We start from the raw sequence: 21,237 nt of genomic DNA on the forward strand, positions 1-21,237 counted from the left end.
GTAACACAGACACTGTCACACTGTGTAGGGTATGAGGGTAACACAGACACTGTCACACTGTGTAGGGGATGAGGGTAACACAGACACTGTCACACTGTGTAGCGGATGAGGGTAACACAAACATTGTCACACTGTATAGGGGATGAGGGTAACACAGACATTGCCACACTGTGTAGGGGATGAGGGTAACACAGACTCTGTCACACTGTGTAGGGGATGAGGGTAACACAGACACTGTCACACTGTGTAGGGGATGAGGGTAACACAGACACTGTCACACTGTGTAGGGGATGAGGGTAACACAGACACTGTCACACTGTGTAGGGTATGAGGGTAACACAGACACTGTCACACTGTGTAGGGTATGAGGGTAACACAGACACTGTCACACTGTGTAGGGGATGAGGGTAACACAGACACTGTCACACTGTGTAGGGTATGAGGGTAACACAGACACTGTCACACTGTGTAGGGGATGAGGGTAACACAGACACTGTCACACTGTGTAGGGGATGAGGGATGGGAACACCATTAAGGAGTAAGGTTGGTACAGAAAATACACGGTCACTCTTTGTGAATAAGGAGAGTTAGTGTAGAGGAATTAAATGTCAGGATTACGTCTGTATATCTACACTTTATATTGATAGGTAATCACTACATTCACCTGTTCTGGGCGGAGCGGACACTTCCAAACTCGCCTTTTATTGGCTATGCTGTCCGTGTAGCTGCCGATGCAAACAAGGTGATCCTTACCGGGCGTGGCTTGAAGGAGGCTAAAGTTCGTGAGGAGGCGGAGTTTGTTATTGATGGTTCTCAGGCAGGATCTGGTGTGTATTTAATTTACTTCAATATTCATACATAAGTCGTCCTACTGGAGAACAGGATATAGTGTTATCTATGTCCCTCCTTTCTCCTGTGATTGTGCTATGTCTTTAATCAATCATATCACTCTAGCAACGTTATTTCATAAGGAATGTTGATCAAACTTTTTTAAAAGGTAAAAAAAAAATTATGCACAGGACAAGAAACTTGAACAAGTTTTAGGTTTCGTAGAATGATGTATCGGAGTAGAGGCATTGATGTCATTTCCATTTGAATTGATATTTTGTAAAGGGTTGTTCGGGTTGAATATTTAAATGTGTATGTAAATTTGTATACCTAAATTACATAGGTTGGAGATTATTTTTTTGCTGTGGGTGTAACGAGGCTGACAGCAGAATTTTGCTATGTCCATATTGATGAGATATAAAATGCCATTTTCTTTGCCCCTCTTTGATAGCCTTCTTGTCAGGTAAGACAGCTATCATATTTCAGTCTTTGTGTGGTTTTACTGTAACTTAATTGGAAGCATAAAAGATGATAATTGAGATCTAAAGGCCAGAGGTAATCTTTATATACCTCAGTAGCAATCTTAATCAGCAGTTAGAAGCAACTGAATGCTTTCACCTGTATACATGCTGCTATGCATTTTAATTAGTATAAACACGTCGATTTATGATATCAATGTTTGTAATGTTGTCAGCTGTTCTCATAGTAACACTAAACCAGCTGTTTGCGGTTTTCTTCGATTTTAGTTGTGGTTTCCTTAGACACAGTTGTGGAGTTCTATATTTTGTGCTTAACTCTTTCATTATCTTTTCTTCTGTGAAATTCAAACTTTGTACACATATTCTAAAAATAATTTACTGCCCAATGATAAATAAGGTTTTCACATGTCTAATCATAATTATTTCAAATATTGGTATTTTCGGTCCTAAGTCATTTTAGAATTATTTCAAATATTGGTATTATCGGTCCTAAGTCATTTCAGAATTATTTCAAATATTGGTATTTTGGATCCTAAGTAATTTCAGAATGTGAAAGTTGGGATGGTGACTCAGATTCAAATATTCATATCAATTGGAGATGCTTTGGTAGATAAACAAAATCTCTTTTTAGCTACATATGTATTCTACTCACAGAAACCACCAGAGATATTCCAAATATCATCCTTCATGCAGAGTTTTACATAGAGTGGGTCTGACCACTATAGCAGTTATAAACTAGAACATGAGGTATTAGACATATCAATATGTGTTAGGTCAAAGGCAACTCCTTAAACAGATCCCATGAAATATAAAAAGTGTTTCACTTAGGAATCAAATAAACATGTATACATATATAGTAGGCCTTTCTTCATGTTTATAATCATTGCTTCTGAACTTACTTTCCTAAGCTTTTAGAACATTTTCTCATGCATAATTCATTGCTTTTAAATCAATTTTGTTTCTTCACTGCAGTTTTTGAGGGTCAAATCTTTATAATTTTAGCTTCCGTTGATCTATCAGAATTATGTTTACGTATGGTTGACTACTGATCTATCAGAATTATGTTTACGTATGGTTGACTACTGATCTATCAGAATTATTTTTATGTATGGTTGACTATTGATCTATCAGAATTATTTTTACGTATGGTTGACTATTGATCTATCAGAATTATTTTTATGTATGGTTGACTATTGATCTATCAGAATTATTTTTATGTATGGTTGACTATTGATCTATCAGAATTATTTTTATGTATGGTTGACTATTGATCTATCAGAATTATTTTTATGTATGGTTGGTTTTGACTTCATTTAAGGTCACAATATCATCTGAATCAAATATTTAAAATAATTTCTAAAGAACCCTGATGTCTGAAGTGAAAATATCCACGAGCTGCTTCTCCAATTTACTGTGATATAAAGTTCATGTTGATTTTAAACCGCATTGACCTTGTTTCATGGTTTTAGAGTTAGTCAGTTGGTAGTTGAAAGTATCAAGTGTAGAGGACACTTACGAGGGGAAAAGATTTTCACCCTGAACTTGAATGCTGTGTTACATATCTGAACAATATAACTTTTTGAGAGTAATCTTGGTTAAGATGGTGTTTATAAACATGGTTAATATGTTGAAGTGGATACTGACTAAACCTGTCGAGTTTTAAATCTGACTTTGGTTGGTGTAGAGATCGTGTAACCGTTTCTTTTACATATTTGCTTATAATCATTGTGTGTATCTGTAGATTTCTGTTCTTTAAGCTTGCGTTGTTATAACACATCTTTTGACACTTTTGGACATTATAATTATAGAACTATATTTAAGTCAACGTTTGACAAGCTTTTCTTTTACTATTACACACGGCTTTACATTAAATTTAGCTTTACCTGACACAAAATACGAAAAATAATTTCCACTGATACATGATTAATTTGATTAAAGATAAGTATACAACAAATTAAACTATAATGTAATATCTGTGCAGAACCATTATAGGCAAATATTCATTATCAGTATTTTATTGAAATCATTCACTAAAAATGTTATCTAATAATGAACTAGCATTGTTAACTTTTTATCCTTTTAATTCATATTTATTCCATTTTGTTTTTGCTTTTGTTTTTTTTATCACACATTTTGGTTTTTATTTGCTGAAAGATTGATTGTTTGGTTTATCAAATGTCTAATATCTACTAACTATGTTACATAAAACTGCTTCTTAAATGTAGAAACATTGAATATTTGTTTCAAACATTTCAGGTGTACCAGAGGTAACTCTATCAGGTGTGCGTGCGGAGATCAGCAACAGAGTTGTCCCCCTTGGAAATGGGCGTTTCCACTGTACCTACACACCAATTATTCCTGGTGCCTATCTCCTCCATATCACATGGAATGGACGTCAGCTGAAGGGATCCCCATACAAGGTCAACGTGATTGGGGCTTTCTTCCCTCACAAAGTGTCAGTAACTGGTGAAGGACTGAAGGGAGGCATCATGGGAAAAACTTCAGATGTCTATATTGATGTGCGGAAGGCTGGACCTGGTAGGTTGATTATTTGACTTAAGGGTATATGGTACCTTCCACATTGTACACATGATTGTTTGTAAAAGTTAGAAACTTTATCATCTCTGTAATAAAAAAAAAAGTTATAATGGTCATACATCTAATAATAACGTAAAATAGATTCAATCAAATTATTTTCTTATCACTTTTAATAATACTGACAAAAATCTATTGAATATTAAGAAATCCATTGTAATTAATTTCTTTGGCAACTAAGTGATATACAGATAATGATGTTCAATGTTTATAAACTTGTAGGTGAGCTCACAGCTGCCTGTATGGGACCATCAAAAGTAGCAAATGTGGATCTCCATGACAACAGAGATGGGACATTCCAACTGGGCATCAAACCCATGGAGGTCGGCAGACATGTGCTGCAGGTTAAATATGGAGGAGAGCATGTCCTGGGTAAGGATCAAGGGAGACAACCTAGACTTTCTGCCATACATGAAGAGCAGTACATGTATCAAATTGGGGTGTAGAATACAAAAAAAAGAAAAGCATAAAATGTTGAAGGCAATTATTGATAGATAGTTTCATGTGTAGTTATAGGAAGCGAAGTATTTTGGAGAGAATTTCAATTATTTATAAAAATTGCACACTTATAATATTAAAATGAGGCATAAACCCTTTCCTATATATAGTTTTTATTTTATGAATACAAATGGCTAAAAAGTCTAGACAATGATTTCATCTCATCGTGTTGATCTTTGTCGTTACTGTAATAACTTGTCTCATTATTCTAGGGAGCCCATTTATCCTGAAAGTGGGATCACAGCCAGACGCCAGTAAGGTTCGCGTGACAGGTCCCGGAGTGGAACATGGCATTCTCGCTACATTTCAGAGCAGTTTTGTTGTGGAGACCCGTGGAGCCGGGGCTGGTCAACTAACTGTCCGAATAAGAGGACCTAAAGGTAAACAAGACAACATTGCCACTGCATAAAGAAAACAGACTTTTTATCAGTTAACTCACAAAATTAGCATTTTGTCCAGTTTTATATTGAAATATGGAGGACAAAACCAAACATAGGCAGCTCTTTTGGTGTGCTATTTGAAATTCATGACATATTGTCATTCTCCATATTATGACATCATGCAGCAAAAGAAAAATACTTCAGGGTATTTCACATATATATTTTCTTTGAATAATTAAGTTCTGAATCCTTTACCTGGAGAAATTGATATACTATGTATACAAAGGAAATCCTTATGTCATATGTACATGTACATTTAATAATGTCTGTGATATCATTATTTATCATACAAAGTAGTTTAGGTGAGTTCTGTCTGTGATATCATTATTTATCACACAAAGTAGTTTAGGTGAGTTCTGTCTGTGACATCATTATTTACCATACAATGTCATTGTTTTAGGCGGCTTCCAGGTAGAGATGTACAGAGATAGCCAGAGAGACCGCACCATTCTCTGTCGTTATGACCCAACAGAAACTGGCCTGTACATCATCAGCATACGTTGGTCTGGTGTGGATGTCCCAGGAAGTCCATTCCAGATCAATATTGTCGACACTCAGCAGGAATTAGAGCACCTGCTTCAGGAACAATCCTTCTCCAACAGTTCTGCCACCCCACGCACATACGCTCAGTGGAAGGCTGAAATCTAGAATCCAGAGAATATCCAGGAAATGTCAATCAAACGGGAGAAAGGTGTAAAAATTGCCATACTTGTCAAATATACTCAGAAGGTTTTAGGTATTAATAAGTATCTTTATACAAATTCTGAAAATGGATCTGAAGATTTTTATGAAAATGACAATGAAAACAACTTTTTTTGTTTCATGCTTACGGCTGAAAAGTGCGTGTAAGTCTAAATCAAAATATCACTCGACAGTCAATGAATCTAACGCATTCTGTCATTATGTTATTATGTTGAAAATTTGTTTGTTCTTGAAATGTTTATTTCAAGCATACAAACAAATGGTAGTTACAGCATTTAATGAAGTTAAATAATAAAAATATCTAGGCACTCACTTTTAAGACCCACCCAGCTTTATATACTTACAAACCTTGTATCATCTACAAAAATAGACACAATCACAATTACAACCAGCATGGCGGTTATGAAAATGTTATACACAGGTATCATTGTATAAGTGTACATTCCGTTGTACCTTGTGATATTATTTTTTTAATATTTTATTGTAGCCCAATATCATATCAGGTAGTATACGTTACTTACATGTAGACAAGCTTTTGATATTCTAACAATTTTCAAAATATCAAAACAATAACTTCTTTGAATCTGTGTACTTGTGTTAATTTTGATGATGTATTTGTCCGTTTACTCTTTTCTTACCAATAATTGAATAGTGATTGATAAGACTTTCATTTGAATAATGAATTCCTGAAAAATTCATTCTGATTGTGTTTCTGTTTTTTCCATCGACAAAGGTGCTATGTTTTGCTCTAAGAGATAATAAGTTTGGAACCGTGTGATATTCCTGTTAAATGATATTTAGTACTTATATAAATATATGAAGGTAAGAATACCATCCACACTAGAAAATTGTAGCTGATAATTTTACATGGGATTGTGACAGTATTTGATTGGAAAAATATAAATGAAAATTTCTTGTGAATAGACAAAGGACAATTTGTTGTAGTTTGAATTCTTCTATTTTACAGTCTCGCACATGTTCTCCTAATTTGACTTGTTATAGAGGTGTATTTAGCAGGAATGGAATCCCTTGTCAGGACTTTTCCATCATACATGTAATACTTTGTTGATGGAGAATCCATTTTGCCATGAAGGATTTATAACTATATATATTTACACTGTAACACCATGTCAAAATTTGTGATTACTACAACAATATGTTTTCTTTTGGAATTATGATTTCAAGTTAGATTGAATACATGGTTTTGTAATGGTTTTTATGCAAAATTTTTTGTTGAAATGATGAATTATGAATGGTAAATTAAGAACTATTACTAGTGCAGAAACCAAAGAACAACAATACCATCTGGTTGTATATATCAAAGGAGCTAATAAGAAATGGTGGGTACCTGTGAATTTTGTCCCAACGGTAATGTTGGTGTATTCTCCTTGTTGTTCTAGAAAACTCTGGTTTATATATCAAAGATTATGTTTCAAATTATCACAATGATATTTCCTTTTGAATGTATTTTCTACTTTCTTTTTCCATAAGGTTTGTACTATGCAATTTTGCTATTTTGTTGGAGTATATGTGTAATGTTTATGAGTTCTACTGTTTACATACCTAGTATGTATTTATGTATATCTAGGGTACGATATATTAACTGCATAATACAAGAGGGTATCATCTGATATAAAGGTTTTATTTATGGACTAGACAATTGATTGATAGTGTGATGCCATACTAGACTAAAGATGTCTGGCTGTTTTAGGGTTAATCTGCTTCCCATACTCACGAATATACATGGATATGTGTTGGAGGGCAGCTGTTGATGCAGTAGTCCCTCCAAGTTTCACAATAATTGATAAAGAAGATTTGAGGGAAAAGTGCTGTGGAACAGGTAGTCTTTGACTTGACATGGTATTGCACTGTGCTCATTACATTAACAAATGTGCTGCATTAAATGGTATGGTTGTGGACTTGTACATTGAATCTACACAAGGTAAAACCTTGAAATCCTGGAGTTTTGATATATATTGAAAGCACCTTTGCAATGGTGGTAAAATGTATCGGAAGTACTTCCTCTCTACTGAGACTTATTACTGAGGAGAAAATCACCATTGATTTAAATAAGCAGTAAAATCCAATAGTGTATTACTAACTGCCCTGACTCTCACTTTATATTGATGAGGAGTATTGTCTCCATGAGTTCCAAAGTAAGGGCACCATGGTGTTCATCCACTCTATATCAAAATTACATATGAGTATAATCTATTAGTTAGAACAAATTTCATAAAGAAGGGAAATAATCCTATTTTGCACACTAATATATAACATAGATCAGGTGTTTTTGTACTGAATATTTTGAAACTTGTACATATACATTTTTATTATACTATACATTGTTGAAATGAAATAATACTTTCATTTTATTTTTTGTTTACATATGATTTATCAAGATCTGCATTCCTCATTTATATATATGATATTGTATTTGCAAAATATATGATAGTTGTTACAATAAAATATATACTCATTTGACGAACCTCTGCCTCTTTTTGTTGTTATACGCCACCGCAGGCGGTTGTATATTTGCGTCATCTTCTCCGTCTGTCCGTCCGTACATCCATTTCTTGTGAACTCAACTCCTCCTAAACGAATCTTCAGATTTTCACAAAGCTCCCTCAATGTCACTACCACAATGGGTAGATGTGCATGAAGGGGTGATTTTTCGGTTCTTTGATTTTTGTAAGATTTATGCCATTTATGATCTCGGGTCCCTGTCTCTTACAGCTAAGCTAACTGGTCTCACAGACTTCATTTTGAGCTTATGTACACAGACATGTTAAAAGTGATAATTAAAAGGACCAATCTTGATCTTTATATTTTGTGGCGGCATATATTGTGTCCATGGCACTCTTATTATAAAAAATATGATAGACATTAGTTGTTCCATTAGTGGCATGTTTATCATAAATACTTTTGTATTTCAGAAGTGGTTGGTTTTCAAGAACCCCAATTTCTATCAATTATATTCTTCAGCATATTCATGTCTCCTCAAAGATGCACTACAGTTCCTCATTTAAACTGATGGAACACTTTTCTCCTGCAGAATGAAGCAACAAACTATCGTACTCATAGGAACAAACTTATTTAATAATTGTGCTCATTTCTTGACCAACAATGTTTTTGTTTTCATCAGAGGTTAATAATAATAAACTTCATTTATTTTACAACAATTACAAAGCAAGTTTTTCCAAGTTATATTAATCACTCTTGTTGGCTTGGATGGAAGCGTGCGAGGGGTCTTATTGTGGGAGGAAACCGGAATACCCACGTGGTTGGGCAGATGTTGCAATACCTTTTCACATCCATTCCAGGAGGTGAAGGGCGAGTGCGTTACTACCGCCTTCCAAACACTCAAAAATATCTGAGGTTCTGAACAAGAAATTGTCAACACTTTTCACATATATAGACAGGTGTTTACTGTTGATAATAAGACAATCCACAGACCGTGATTATATACTCCCTCTCTAACATTTAATCCAAGAAACAGGCTCCAGGTATTCGTGAACAAGAGGCCCATTGGACTTGTATTGCTCATCTGTTTTGTCGTGAATGTTTCTTTGGATGAGATTTTTCAGGCAAGTTTCATATTTATCCCATTCTGAATACTCTTCTTTCCTACGGATTTATAGTGATGTGACATACTCCTACCTATTTTTGACTCCAAGACGTTTTGACTTTTGACATTCAAAAGAGTCAGTCAATTCTGCAGAGCTTCTAATGAAATTTCATGACCTGGGCTTTTGGGTTATTCAAAAGGTTTTAGGATTTTGATACATAAAGACCATTTTGACCTTGTAGGTGAGTCAAAGTCATTCCTTTGAAAAAACAAGCCCTTAACCCTTGTAAGGTCTCTTGTTATGAAAAAGTTGATTTCATGCTGTTCTGTTCTCTCTTTGCTGTCTTGCCATTTTGGAACTGTCTACATACTTATTGAACATTTTAACACTATTCTTTAAAGTACAAAATGAATCTATGAATTTCATTAGTAGGTGTCCCAGGTACCAATGTAATGATCAGTTCCCGTTTCACCTCATTAATTTGGTAATACAATGCAACTTTGACTGTGCAATGGATTCTGGTTTGAACTTTTGAAGACGGCCTACATACATTGTATTATCAGTTGCTATATTTGGAAAGAGCAGATGAATCCTTTCTATGGTACGGTTGTTTTAACTCTGGACCTTCTTGCCATGTGAATGCAATAATGAGTGTTTTACTGAGTTGGTGAGAGTCAAAGTTGATCAAATTTCTATATTCTGGCACACATTTGGACATCAGGCTTGTGTTTATGAAATCATAATAGAATGTTGTCGTGTAATTCTGATGTCATGGTGTCACTGAGTATCTACTATATTGGTCGTGTTATGGAGATCAATAACCACACAAAATAAGTCTTCAACTTTTAGAGTCTATGTATTGTTATTCATGGTTTACAAAAACATATTACATCTTGTGAAAAAAATTGTACAAAATATAGATAAGAATCAACAAATATATTACACATCTATGGTATTATTTACAACAGAGATATTACACAATTTTAACCGATCCTAACAGACATATCACAGAAAAAATCACCACAGCCATCATTTTGTCTCAACATTTACATAGTACTGCACATCAACATCTTCAAATTATAATCTCAAAGCTGTTTGCCGAGAAAAAATCTACAGATTTACAATTAAAATGAAATACTACACCTGCATGCAAAATTTTGAAGACAGAAAATATGAATCAATTAGCAATATGGTGATTTAATGTAACATTAGATAATTTAAAGGAATAAAATTTTCTTTCAATTCATTTTCTGCCAAAGTTAATATATTTATGCTTAAAACTCACTTTCATAAAATTCTGGCATGATAAGTAGTTATTCAATATATCTTGTATTTGTTTACATCAAACATATCACAGACATTAATGCTGACAGCAGAATTCAAAATATTTGGCAATTACTTTTACGTAAAATTTCAAAACTGATTTGTAAGAAATTGCATATTTTGTGGTTATATTGAATAGTCTAGTTTTTGAAGTCACAGAAGAAACAGTAGAAAGGAAGACTTTACATTCAATTTCAGTAATGCTTTCTTTTTCTAAAATTGTCACGTTTTATATAAATCCATCTTTCTTGTGAAAAAAATTTGACAGTTGATGTACTTTGTCTGAATCATTTTTGAGCCTCTGAGAAAATACATGTGCAATGTCAGGTTCTTTTTGGCAGCCAAAGATATTGCCAGGTTGTTGTATATAAAACACACCATACATAAGAATCATTCTTCCATTGGAATGGAACTGTTCTCATAAATAACACAGATCATCGTTGTGGATTGATAAGTGTACTGTTTAAACCTACATTAGCATGACACAACGCCCACAGTGATCTGTACAGTATGATTTTGTGTTTAGTTTTCCAACACTGACACAAACTGTGAGTTCAATGTGATTGTATAACATAACATTTTGATATTGCATGGTTCATAGTCTCATGATTTTACACTAGACTAGCTAAGATATAGTGACATGTGCATCCTTTTTCACACCATGAACATCCTGAAGTCCGCTGATCACAGTTCTTGCTTCCTTTGCTTCTTTCATAGAATTGACTCTCACAGCATTGTATCGACGTTGAATCTGAAGTAAACCATTAGAATAGAATATTGTCATTTTCTGCCTAAATCTCTACTTTCACTGTATAGGAATTTTTCATGAAAATTTGAAAATGGATTGAAATAAATCAGATCTATATAAAACAATATATATATCCATATTTTTTACATACAAATTGCTTGGTTACGATTTGAATATTACTTTCTACTAGAATGCTGCCTGACCACATTATTTGCAGTTTCAGTAGAAGCCTCCTATTTTGAGTCATAGAAACATTTTTAGCCAATTGAAAAATCCTTTTTGGCCCCCTGGGCAAAACCACAAAATAATTTCAAATTTAGTGTCTTTCTTCCGATAAGCAAAGCATGCTGTAAGTAAATTACATAGAAGAGCACACATCAATAAATCCAACAACAGGGAGATCTTACCTCCCCTAGCAGTTTCTGAGCCTCGGCCAATTCACTTGGTGGTTTACGACGAGTCGTAAGAACCTCGCCCAAATTAGATTCTTCTACTGTGCGACGTGTCCTAATAAAGTCCAGGGTTTCACCGATCTCTTCCGGTTTGGTACGGCGAGGTGTCAGTTCAGGCAATGTCCACTATATAATCCAAAATAACGCCCATGAATTAATATTCCTCCAGTCTACCACTCCAATACAATAACAGGTTAATCTTTCACATTTCAATAATTCTGAACTAATTCTAAAAACTGGCTCAAATCTAAGTTCATGGTTTACTTGAATACCTGCCTCAAACTTTTTCCTGACAAACGTACCTCACAAAACCTATCATTATACCCTAAAAATCTATAACCATACCCCAGAAAATCTATAAAGGAATTAATACTTCACAAAATATACAAATGTACTCCAGAAAATCTATAAAGGAATTAATACTTCACAAAATATACAAATGTACTCCAGAAAATCTATAAAGGTATAAGTACCTTACAAAATATACAAATCTAACCCACAAAATCTATAAATGTACTCTACATGATCTATAAATGTACCTCACAAAATCTAAGTGACTCCCAATATGAAAAAATTATTACCTAATTAATTCTAACCTGTCAACAATTGGAATCACATTAATTCTTCGAACAGTTTGCCATTTTCAATCAAATCAATGTTATCTTTTACTTGTGAAAATTTACAACAGGAAAAAATCTTTTCAGAATCAATGACTTTTACCTTCTTATAGGGTTCAATATGGCGAGTGACTTTGTTGAGGTGAACAGCTGGATCTCGGTATACCAACTCATGGTTCAGGGCATACTTCAATGCCCGCACGTTACCTTGCATGTCTACGGACAAAAAATGGTTGATTACATGCTTGTGATATTCAGTGAGTTATGTGTTTGTTACACGCACAATTTCTTTGGAGAAAACCACAAAATTAAGAACACTTAGTCTGTTATAAGCCTTAAATTTGATTTCATGTTACTCATAAAAACATTTCCAATTCGAGAATTCCTTTTCATAACTGACATCCTAAAGACAGGACCAACCTTTTGGTGCTATAAATTCTGGGTCCTCTTCACAGTCAAGCAGGATCTCATACCCTTTGTAACGATCATCTACTTTCTCCTTTGTCTTCTCCTTCTTTTTTCTGTGTTTCTTTTCCTTCTTCACCTTCTTGTTGGATTCTTTCTGGGCTACCTCCCCTTCCTGTTCATCCACCTATATCATCAGATCAGCATTGTTATGAACTAGTCAAATAACTTGGCCTTCCATATCTATATTTGGAAATGTTTTCTCGGAAGACTATAATTTTATCTTGTACCATATACACTATGAAGTAAACTGCAGGGCCGTTAATGGCCATACTGTTCCTATCTTATCAATATACATGCACAATTTACAAATCAGATTAGAAAACAACAGTTTTACTGTCGTTAGATTTTAACAGGTTTTATAATAATTTTTAGAAATGCTATTGCAGTATCGTAAATGCCAGGGAAGGTAAATTATTGCCCTGTGATGTGCCCCACCTCCCTACTTTCAGCCACAGGGCCTGTGTTGGCCTATGTGACTTATTATTGGGTAAATATGCAAGTTCTCCCAAAACCACTGTGAAATTTTACTACAAAAGTTGAATTCTTCTAATTGGTTAAACATCCTGAAAGTCGGACCAAATCAGACAGTATACAAGTGTTGTTGGTACCTGTGTCATAAAGAAAGCCGAGCCTCCTCTGTCCTCTTCCTTTACTTCTTCTTCTTCAATTACTGGGTGGCTCTCGTCCTCCCAGGCATTCTTTGTCTCATTCACCTCCTCTTTACTGCCCTGAGATTTCGGTTCAGACCCTGCAGAATATGGTCGTTGGTAATCTGGGGTTCCTGGAATAGGTGTTAGGGGTTTATTGTGAAGGTCAAGGGCATTGACCACCTGACTGTGACCTGGTCTTGTTTGGTCAGGTTTGGGTCCTGGAGGAGGTTTAGGGGCCTCCAACATCAAGCGTTCCTCCAGAGGAATCTTTGGGATCTTTGGTACAATAGTTGTCACCTAGGAAACCAAACATACAGATTGATACAGTTTACTCATATTACGGCTTGTGCAATTTTTCAACTTTCACTAAAAAATTGCAGTTCATTTGGCGAGTAGAATTTCTCTATATCTGCAAGTGGACCAGCACTCTTATCTGATATACATTCATCAGTGGTATAGTATGAGTCAAGAATCAGTTCTGATTATAATGTACACCATTGATTCTAAGACAGGGAGTATTTCTGAGTCCACCTGAGATAACAACTCTGACAGTAAACTTTGAACTTACTTTGCGTGACTTCTTCTGTGTGATTTCCACTTTAGGTTTTATGAAGCTGTTGTCATTTTGTTTCTTGCGGATGAGTTTAATTCCGAGCCTATCATGTAGGAAACGTGAGAGAAGTGGTGGGTCACCACTCTTGGTAGTGGTGAGTGGATTCGAGTGGATGACTAGCTCCATCAACATTGGCCATGCAGCCACGGCCAGCAGGGCTTCCTCTTCTGCTATCTACACACAAACGTAAAATTGGTTTAAGGAAAATGTAAAAAAATGTTAACAAATGACACAATCTTCAAATAAGGATTCAAAATCTTTAAACTCACAAGGTCTTAGAATTGTTTTTGTCTTGTTAAATACTCAAGCGGACATGATAGAGTGCCTGTGCAGTGTACAGGTAGTCCTATGAAGAACCTATAACCTAGAATCATGGAATTCATCACATGTGTTGACTTGTCTTGTAACCTGATGTCAGTATTTTTGTAGGATTCCATTCCAAATAAAAGGATTTTAAATGTGCTTTTTTCTTCTTATCTTATTACAAATCATTCAGCGTAGGCATACAAATTTGTTGTAGCTTCAAATTATTAATTTTCTGTAAAGTAATTAAAAATCAGCTCATTTCATCAGATTAAAAACACTGCCATAGTAAGTAACTTTGGCAAAGTATTGTATGTGAAAAAAGCAACAAGAAAACACCAACATGTCAACATGCCATAATCCAAACTCAAATTCAATAAGACCAGGGCAAAATATGAACAAAAGAAAGATTTACACAGAGACTCCTGAGCACCAGGAAAATAAGACCAGGTATTACAGAAGAGTAAGCGTCTTTAGCTTCATCAACAACACACCCCATGTAACTTTGGTCAATCCAGGTAAGTAATGTCACATTCTCAAATGAAAACAAGGGTATACAACAACAGAACTAACAGGCAAACTAACACGCATCAAACATGTCCTTCTTCATATCTCACTCAAGAAATAGACTATTTCTCAATGAGGTCACTATGATGACGATAAAACTTTCCCATAATTTTCATCAACCTTCATCTTTTGAAACCATGTGTTATAAGTTTGTCTGTCAGTTGATGGCGATTTGCACCAAAATCATGATAATGGGAATGGGCCATAGAATATTGAGTAACTGCAACATGTAAACACCATAGGTTGGGGATGCAGGGATATTACTATGAAAAATTCATGATAAGGAAATTGAAATCATCATGGTTTTCACATTATTAACATAGTTCACCTGGACTCTACACAATACTCACAGTGTTTCTAGCAAGGTTGAGGTATCTGAGCTCTGGAAAAGGTGGAAACGACGGTGCTTTCTCATCTTTTTCTATATTTGGGGCACCATTTCTGGCTGTATCTACAATGTGTGGTGATGCCACTGTAAAGTCCAGATCTTTTATCCTTGCTGACAAGTCTCCCATTGTCCCACTAAACTCTGTCTCTAGGAGATCTGAAAGTTATAATCAAAAGTCACAAAAGGTTAGAAATATTTGATACCTAGATAAAATGTGAATACTTGGTTTTTTTTTCTCAGTGCAACTTGTACCTAAAGTTGAGGCCATGGTGATGTGACATTAGTTTTACAGCTTTATGCTTTGTTTTATGTACAATGATAACACTAATTTTGGCACTCTGACACTGAATATGTTGTCAATTTTTATACATAAAAAAAGAACCACAAACCCTATGTATTGCCATGGGGTAAGCTAGAGTTTAGGGTCAACACTATCCATTTTACAAAGAGGGATCATTGTGAACAGAATGTACAAGTGGTGAGGTAAAATACATGACATTCATTAACGATCACAAAACAAAAATATCATAGTTTATTTTTTATATTGTAAATGGTATAATTAAAAATTATTTTCATTCCCACAATTTCTGAAATGAGGGGATTTTTTTTCCCTGTTTTGGGCATTCTTTTCTTGATGGGAAATTTCCTTTATTCAGAAGAAAAAACTACCTTATTTTGGTTTGAAGATAAATCTAAATTAACATAAATCTCATTCTTATCTCTTTTAATTTTTATCTCTAATAAATACAAGGACACATCTGAACCAAATCTGCCATTTCATCACAAAATACAGGAACAACTTTTCTCCTCCCCCACAAAACTGATTATGGAATATTCCTAACATTACATGATTCTAATGAATTGCTGGGGACTTAAATACAGAGAATTATTATCAGTAATGTGAAAAAGATGCTTTCACAACATTATAAAATAAAGGTGGAGAAATCTGATGATTTTCAAAATGTAAACATCTCACCTGTTAAATTACTAGTTTCTGGTTTTTTGCTTACTGGGTCCTCCATTGATTTGACCTCTGACCTGATGTCCAATGTGTTAGCTGGGGCTAAGATTGACTCAGATGCCAGTGTTGTATCCATTTTCGACATCTCAGTTTTTTCACCTTCTGGTTGGTCAACAACCACCGACACCTCCTGTTCTCGTTCTGTTTGCTTTCCAGAATGAGGAGTACGAGCAGACTTTCGAGCAGACTTCTGAGCAGACTTTCGTAACTTTTCTGTGGCCTTCTCATCTTCATTGACCACCATTGTTCCCTCCACTGATTTTAGTTGTGGTACATAAAATATTTCATTCTTCTCCAGATTCAAATGTCTCAGTCTGTAAGAGAACAGAAATTGTTATCTTTACATCTGTTCAACAAGCTTCTCAGCGATCTAGCAACTTCATATTGGAAGATCATTCTTTTTCAAAAGAAGTCTTTTTTGATCAAGTTTACATCATTGTGGAAGTGAAATAGTTGATGCTTTTAAAAGTAAATTAAATTGCTAGAACATTAAGGAACTTATAACTAAAAAATACTCATAATTACATACTTGTTTAAACCTGCCAAAGCAGCAAACACACGCACATCAGCCAATCTGTTGTCATCCAACATTAAAATTTCTAAATTTTTGAATCTTGGTACTTGTCTTTTACTGGAAAAAAGAAATGTAAATAAGACCTAATGACATATCCTATAGTAGTTCAAAATGCTAATAAAACACCTCAAACTTAACATGAAACTAATCCTTCTCAGTATATATCTCAAGGACCTCTGTGTAAATATTGGTAAATCAAATATTATTTTCAATATATAAAAAATATGAAATGTCATTTCAAATGAGGGTATCAAAATGATATAGTTCAGATGCCAGATTTAAGGGTATTGATTTTAGTTTTATGTAAATCTGGTATCATAAAAAATACATCGAAGATATCAGCAATTTTCAATTTTTAGAATTACAATGATGAGATCAAGTACATCATCCATACATTGTCCATGTAGTGTGGAATTGTAGGAAACTCAAACATTCTGAGTATACAGGAACCATGGACAAACTTTACTGAAGGAAGCATTCTTTTGATATGTACCTGACTGGGTCAATGTAGGGGATGGCCATGTCTGTAGGTAGAGAGTGGAAGTTGTTACCAGTCAGGTGTAGCACTTTCAGGGAAGGTAGGGTGCCCAGGACCAGAATGTCATCATGTGATAGATTGTTATAGGACATATCCACCATCTGTAAAATACAATAACCATAGCAACATGTCAACCATCTGTAAAATACAATAACCATAGCAACATGTCAACCATCTGTAAAATACAATAGCAACATGTCAACCATCTGTAAAATACAATAACCATAGCAACATGTCAACCATCTGTAAAATACAATAACCATAGCAACATGTCAACCATCTGTAAAATACAATAACCATAGCAACATGTCAACCATCTGTAAAATACAATAACCATAGCAACATGTCAACCATCTGTAAAATACAATAACCATAGCAACATGTCAACCATCTGTAAAATACAATAACCATAGCAACATGTCAACCATCTGTAAAATACAATAACCATAGCAACATGTCAACCATCTGTAAAATACAATAACCATAGCAACATGTCAACCATCTGTAAAATACAATAGCAACATGTCAACCATCTGTAAAATACAATAACCATAGCAACATGTCAACCATCTGTAAAATACAATAACCATAGCAACATGTCAACCATCTGTAAAATACAATAGCAACATGTCAACCATCTGTAAAATACAATAACCATAGCAACATGTCAACCATCTGTAAAATACAATAACCATAGCAACATGTCAACCATCTGTAAAATACAATAACCATAGCAACATGTCAACCATCTGTAAAATACAATAGCAACATGTCAACCATCTGTAAAATACAATAACCATAGCAACATGTCAACCATCTGTAAAATACAATAACCATAGCAACATGTCAACCATCTGTAAAATACAATAACCATAGCAACATGTCAACCATCTGTAAAATACAATAACCATAGCAACATGTCAACCATCTGTAAAATACAATAACCATAGCAACATGTCAACCATCTGTAAAATACAATAGCAACATGTCAACCATCTGTAAAACATGCAAAACACTAGTCATTGCTAAACGTAGATTTATCTCTCTTTAAATTTCCTACACTGGAAACAAAAATGATATCACTTTTCATTTGCTAAAAACCAAAATGAGTAAATAACATAAAGAACAGATCACTCTAGTTTTAAGGTTCCGATATCTGCAGCCTAAATGAGTACTCACTTCAAGATGAGGATAGTCACCAGGATTCAGTTTGATATTTCTGATGGCGTTCAGGGGGACTTCAAGTTCTCTTATGATTGGAAATCCTCGAAAAGCCTCTGAAAACATCAAGAATGAAATTGTTATATTTTGTTGCTTTAGCTTTTTTGAAATTTCAGTGAATAATCAAGCAAAGGAAACATCTAGATCTGTTTATAACTTATAATACCTAATATACTGTTTATATATTTGGGAGCCATATTTATCCCAATCTGCAGTAAATGTAACACAGGTAACTGATAAAATGAAAATTATTTGATGTACTCCAGGAAATAAAAATTACCAAAAGGGAGGTAATTTTCTCCTGCATTGACATAAGCAACATTGTCAAACAGCTGGAAGTCCTCCTCTTTATATTCGGTCAGTTCCTTCCCTGCAATATTTACAGAACACAAGTCCACTGGGTCTTCTACGCAGCAGTGTTTCATCTGAAAATTCAAAATGTAATTTTATCTTTACATGTAAGGTGAGGAATTTACATGGACATTGAAAATTGTACCATCATTTAATCATAATCTTTAAAATTTCTGCTTTCAATTTGCATAACTTATAACTTATATAAGAGTAAAATACAGAGGAAACAAATTACACCAGGAACCACAAATTTTACAGCTACGGGATTTATAAAGTCATTGGTCAATTTAATGTTGTTGTTATCCATTTATCCTGATACTGATAACATATCTTGAAACATGGTGAAAAAGAAAAGAGTGCTATCTATAAACATAGTTTGTCTTTTGATATCTAACATTCATACATTACTTTTCAGGCTCTGATTTTATTATTTGAACCATGTTTTGAAATACATGTATACTCACCAAAAAAAATCCATCGAGCACTGGTGCCTCTTCCACATCCTCATCATCATCAATGAAGCTCTGGGTGGCTAAAGCTGTGCCCTGTTTCTCAGCCCTCTTCCTTTCACCTTTGATCCTGGAGTATGTACGTGGCTTTGTACAGAGAACAGCCTTGAAGCGACGTCTCTGCTCGGCCCTTTGAGCAATCAGCCATGCTCCGCTTCCTGAATTAACATTATCAAGGATACAAAAGGTAATTATGGAATGGATCACTTCTGAATCATGCTATTCAAACAATCCTTATCTTAGAAATTATAATTTTTTTATTATTTGTAATTTGAATCTAAATATATAATATCACATACAGTTTGCAAGTCAGTATAATTCACTGCTTTGATAATAAGTTGTTCGGGATCTGTGTCATTTGAGGTGTAGGTTTTTCCACTGTTTTCTATTGGCCTATGAATCATATTTTCAATGCAGGTGTTGACCTTACCAATACCAAATAATGTATCACAGTTACAACCATGGGTTTCAAAATCTCAGAGTATTGTAAAGTCAAAATGTCTGCCCGTTGTCTTTAATTTGTGATATGTTGCCCATTGACATGATAACAATGACTTTCAAAGAAACTAAATATTTCCATCTCAAACTGGCTTGACCCTTAGCTTTTCCTAGATGAAGAATTTAAGATAAGAACTTTGTCCAAAGGTGTACCAAAAATTCAGGTATGTTGAACTGTAAATAATGCAATGACAAGTGACTTTTCAGTTTCACATGGATATTATACCAAAGTGATAGAAATAGCCAATTACATTTTATTCAAAGCAGATCTGATGAAATGTAATGAACAAAAATTAAACATGGAAAAACAAAGTAGAATGCTACACAAAATGCAAAAAATCGTAACATACAGGATCACTACAGCATGATGCAGAATGAGAACAATTAACAGAAAATCTGAAATGAGACAGTAAGCATGAATGATCAACTGAAATGCGAACCACTGATCTATACCTTATAAACCATCTTGTTACCTAAATGCCATCAACATGATCACTCATTACTTTCAATAATGTAGATGTAAAATACAAATGAAATGACACCCACCATCTCTCCAGTGATCTAAGTGTTACCTGTAACCTGGTTCAACATCCGCATTGTCAGAGGAGCAACTAGCATTTTTAATTTTGGAAAAGTGACTCAAAGTACCTATGAATTTTTGCTTCCATGGTGAGGAAGATTTGCACGTCATTCATGACATGTAGTATGTATAGTGAAATTAGATAAATGAAGGTTTTACAATCTTTAAATGCACATATACTGCAATCTTACTTAGCAGGTGCCCCTTAAATCTTTTGAAAATGATCAGCATTCGTGTTTCTTATACAGCCTATTACAGTTTGCACATTGTAAAGAGAAGTGCTGAAGTTATCAACATTGCGTTGACTATATATGTTAATTTTTATTTTTTTTTAGGAAAACTTCTTTGCTTTCTGCGGTATTATTTCTGTATCTCTGAAATCGAGTTAATTCATTTTCTAGTGTTTAACAGGTCTCGTAGACTGATGTAACGATATGTGTACTTTAAAACAGAAACTGTCTGTACTCAATACGATCAATGTCATGATGGCGCATAAAACGAAACTTTAAGACGGGTAAAGGAATTTAGCATGAGAAATATCAAGGTATGACTTCACCAACATCACTGCGAGTAAGTAAATTTAACTAAATAACATTCCAACCCACCATCGTCCGTATTTCTGAGCAATGTTCGAACAGGAAAGCAGTTTGCTGCAAATCCATCGGGAACGGCCCCGTCATCATATTTTACGAACGGTGTGGCCGCCAT

The 21,237-nt window shown here is 34.5% G+C and overlaps 2 protein-coding genes across 2 annotated transcripts in view; one reads left to right on the forward strand and one right to left on the reverse strand.

Annotated features, from left to right (window-relative positions):
* LOC132552900 (filamin-C-like) overlaps positions 1–5,516 on the forward strand; it is a 74,127-nt gene extending 68,611 nt beyond the window's left edge. The window contains exons 34-38 of the mRNA XM_060217097.1: positions 648–827; positions 3,564–3,845; positions 4,125–4,274; positions 4,613–4,780; positions 5,241–5,516. Of these exons, the coding sequence (XP_060073080.1) occupies positions 648–827; positions 3,564–3,845; positions 4,125–4,274; positions 4,613–4,780; positions 5,241–5,488 (1,028 nt within the window). The 3' untranslated portion in view covers positions 5,489–5,516. The remainder of the gene's footprint in view (positions 1–647; positions 828–3,563; positions 3,846–4,124; positions 4,275–4,612; positions 4,781–5,240) is intronic.
* Positions 5,517–10,560: 5,044 nt separating this feature from the next.
* Positions 10,561–21,237, reverse strand: LOC132552907 (X-ray radiation resistance-associated protein 1-like). Its single transcript, XM_060217107.1, has 14 exons — positions 21,135–21,237; positions 19,407–19,609; positions 18,872–19,016; positions 18,550–18,647; positions 17,326–17,471; positions 16,788–16,889; positions 16,214–16,572; positions 15,200–15,393; positions 13,935–14,153; positions 13,325–13,663; positions 12,669–12,840; positions 12,352–12,464; positions 11,587–11,757; positions 10,561–11,182 (listed from the first exon to the last, which is right to left on the reverse strand). The coding sequence occupies exons 1-14, from the start codon at positions 21,235–21,237 to the stop codon at positions 11,057–11,059; spliced, it is 2,490 nt and encodes an 829-aa protein (XP_060073090.1). The 3' UTR covers positions 10,561–11,056.

Source organism: Ylistrum balloti, unplaced genomic scaffold (genome assembly GCF_031769215.1).
Source record: "Ylistrum balloti isolate Yb309-2 unplaced genomic scaffold, AGI_CSIRO_Ybal_v1 Utg370286, whole genome shotgun sequence".
Classification (NCBI taxonomy): domain Eukaryota; kingdom Metazoa; phylum Mollusca; class Bivalvia; order Pectinida; family Pectinidae; genus Ylistrum; species Ylistrum balloti.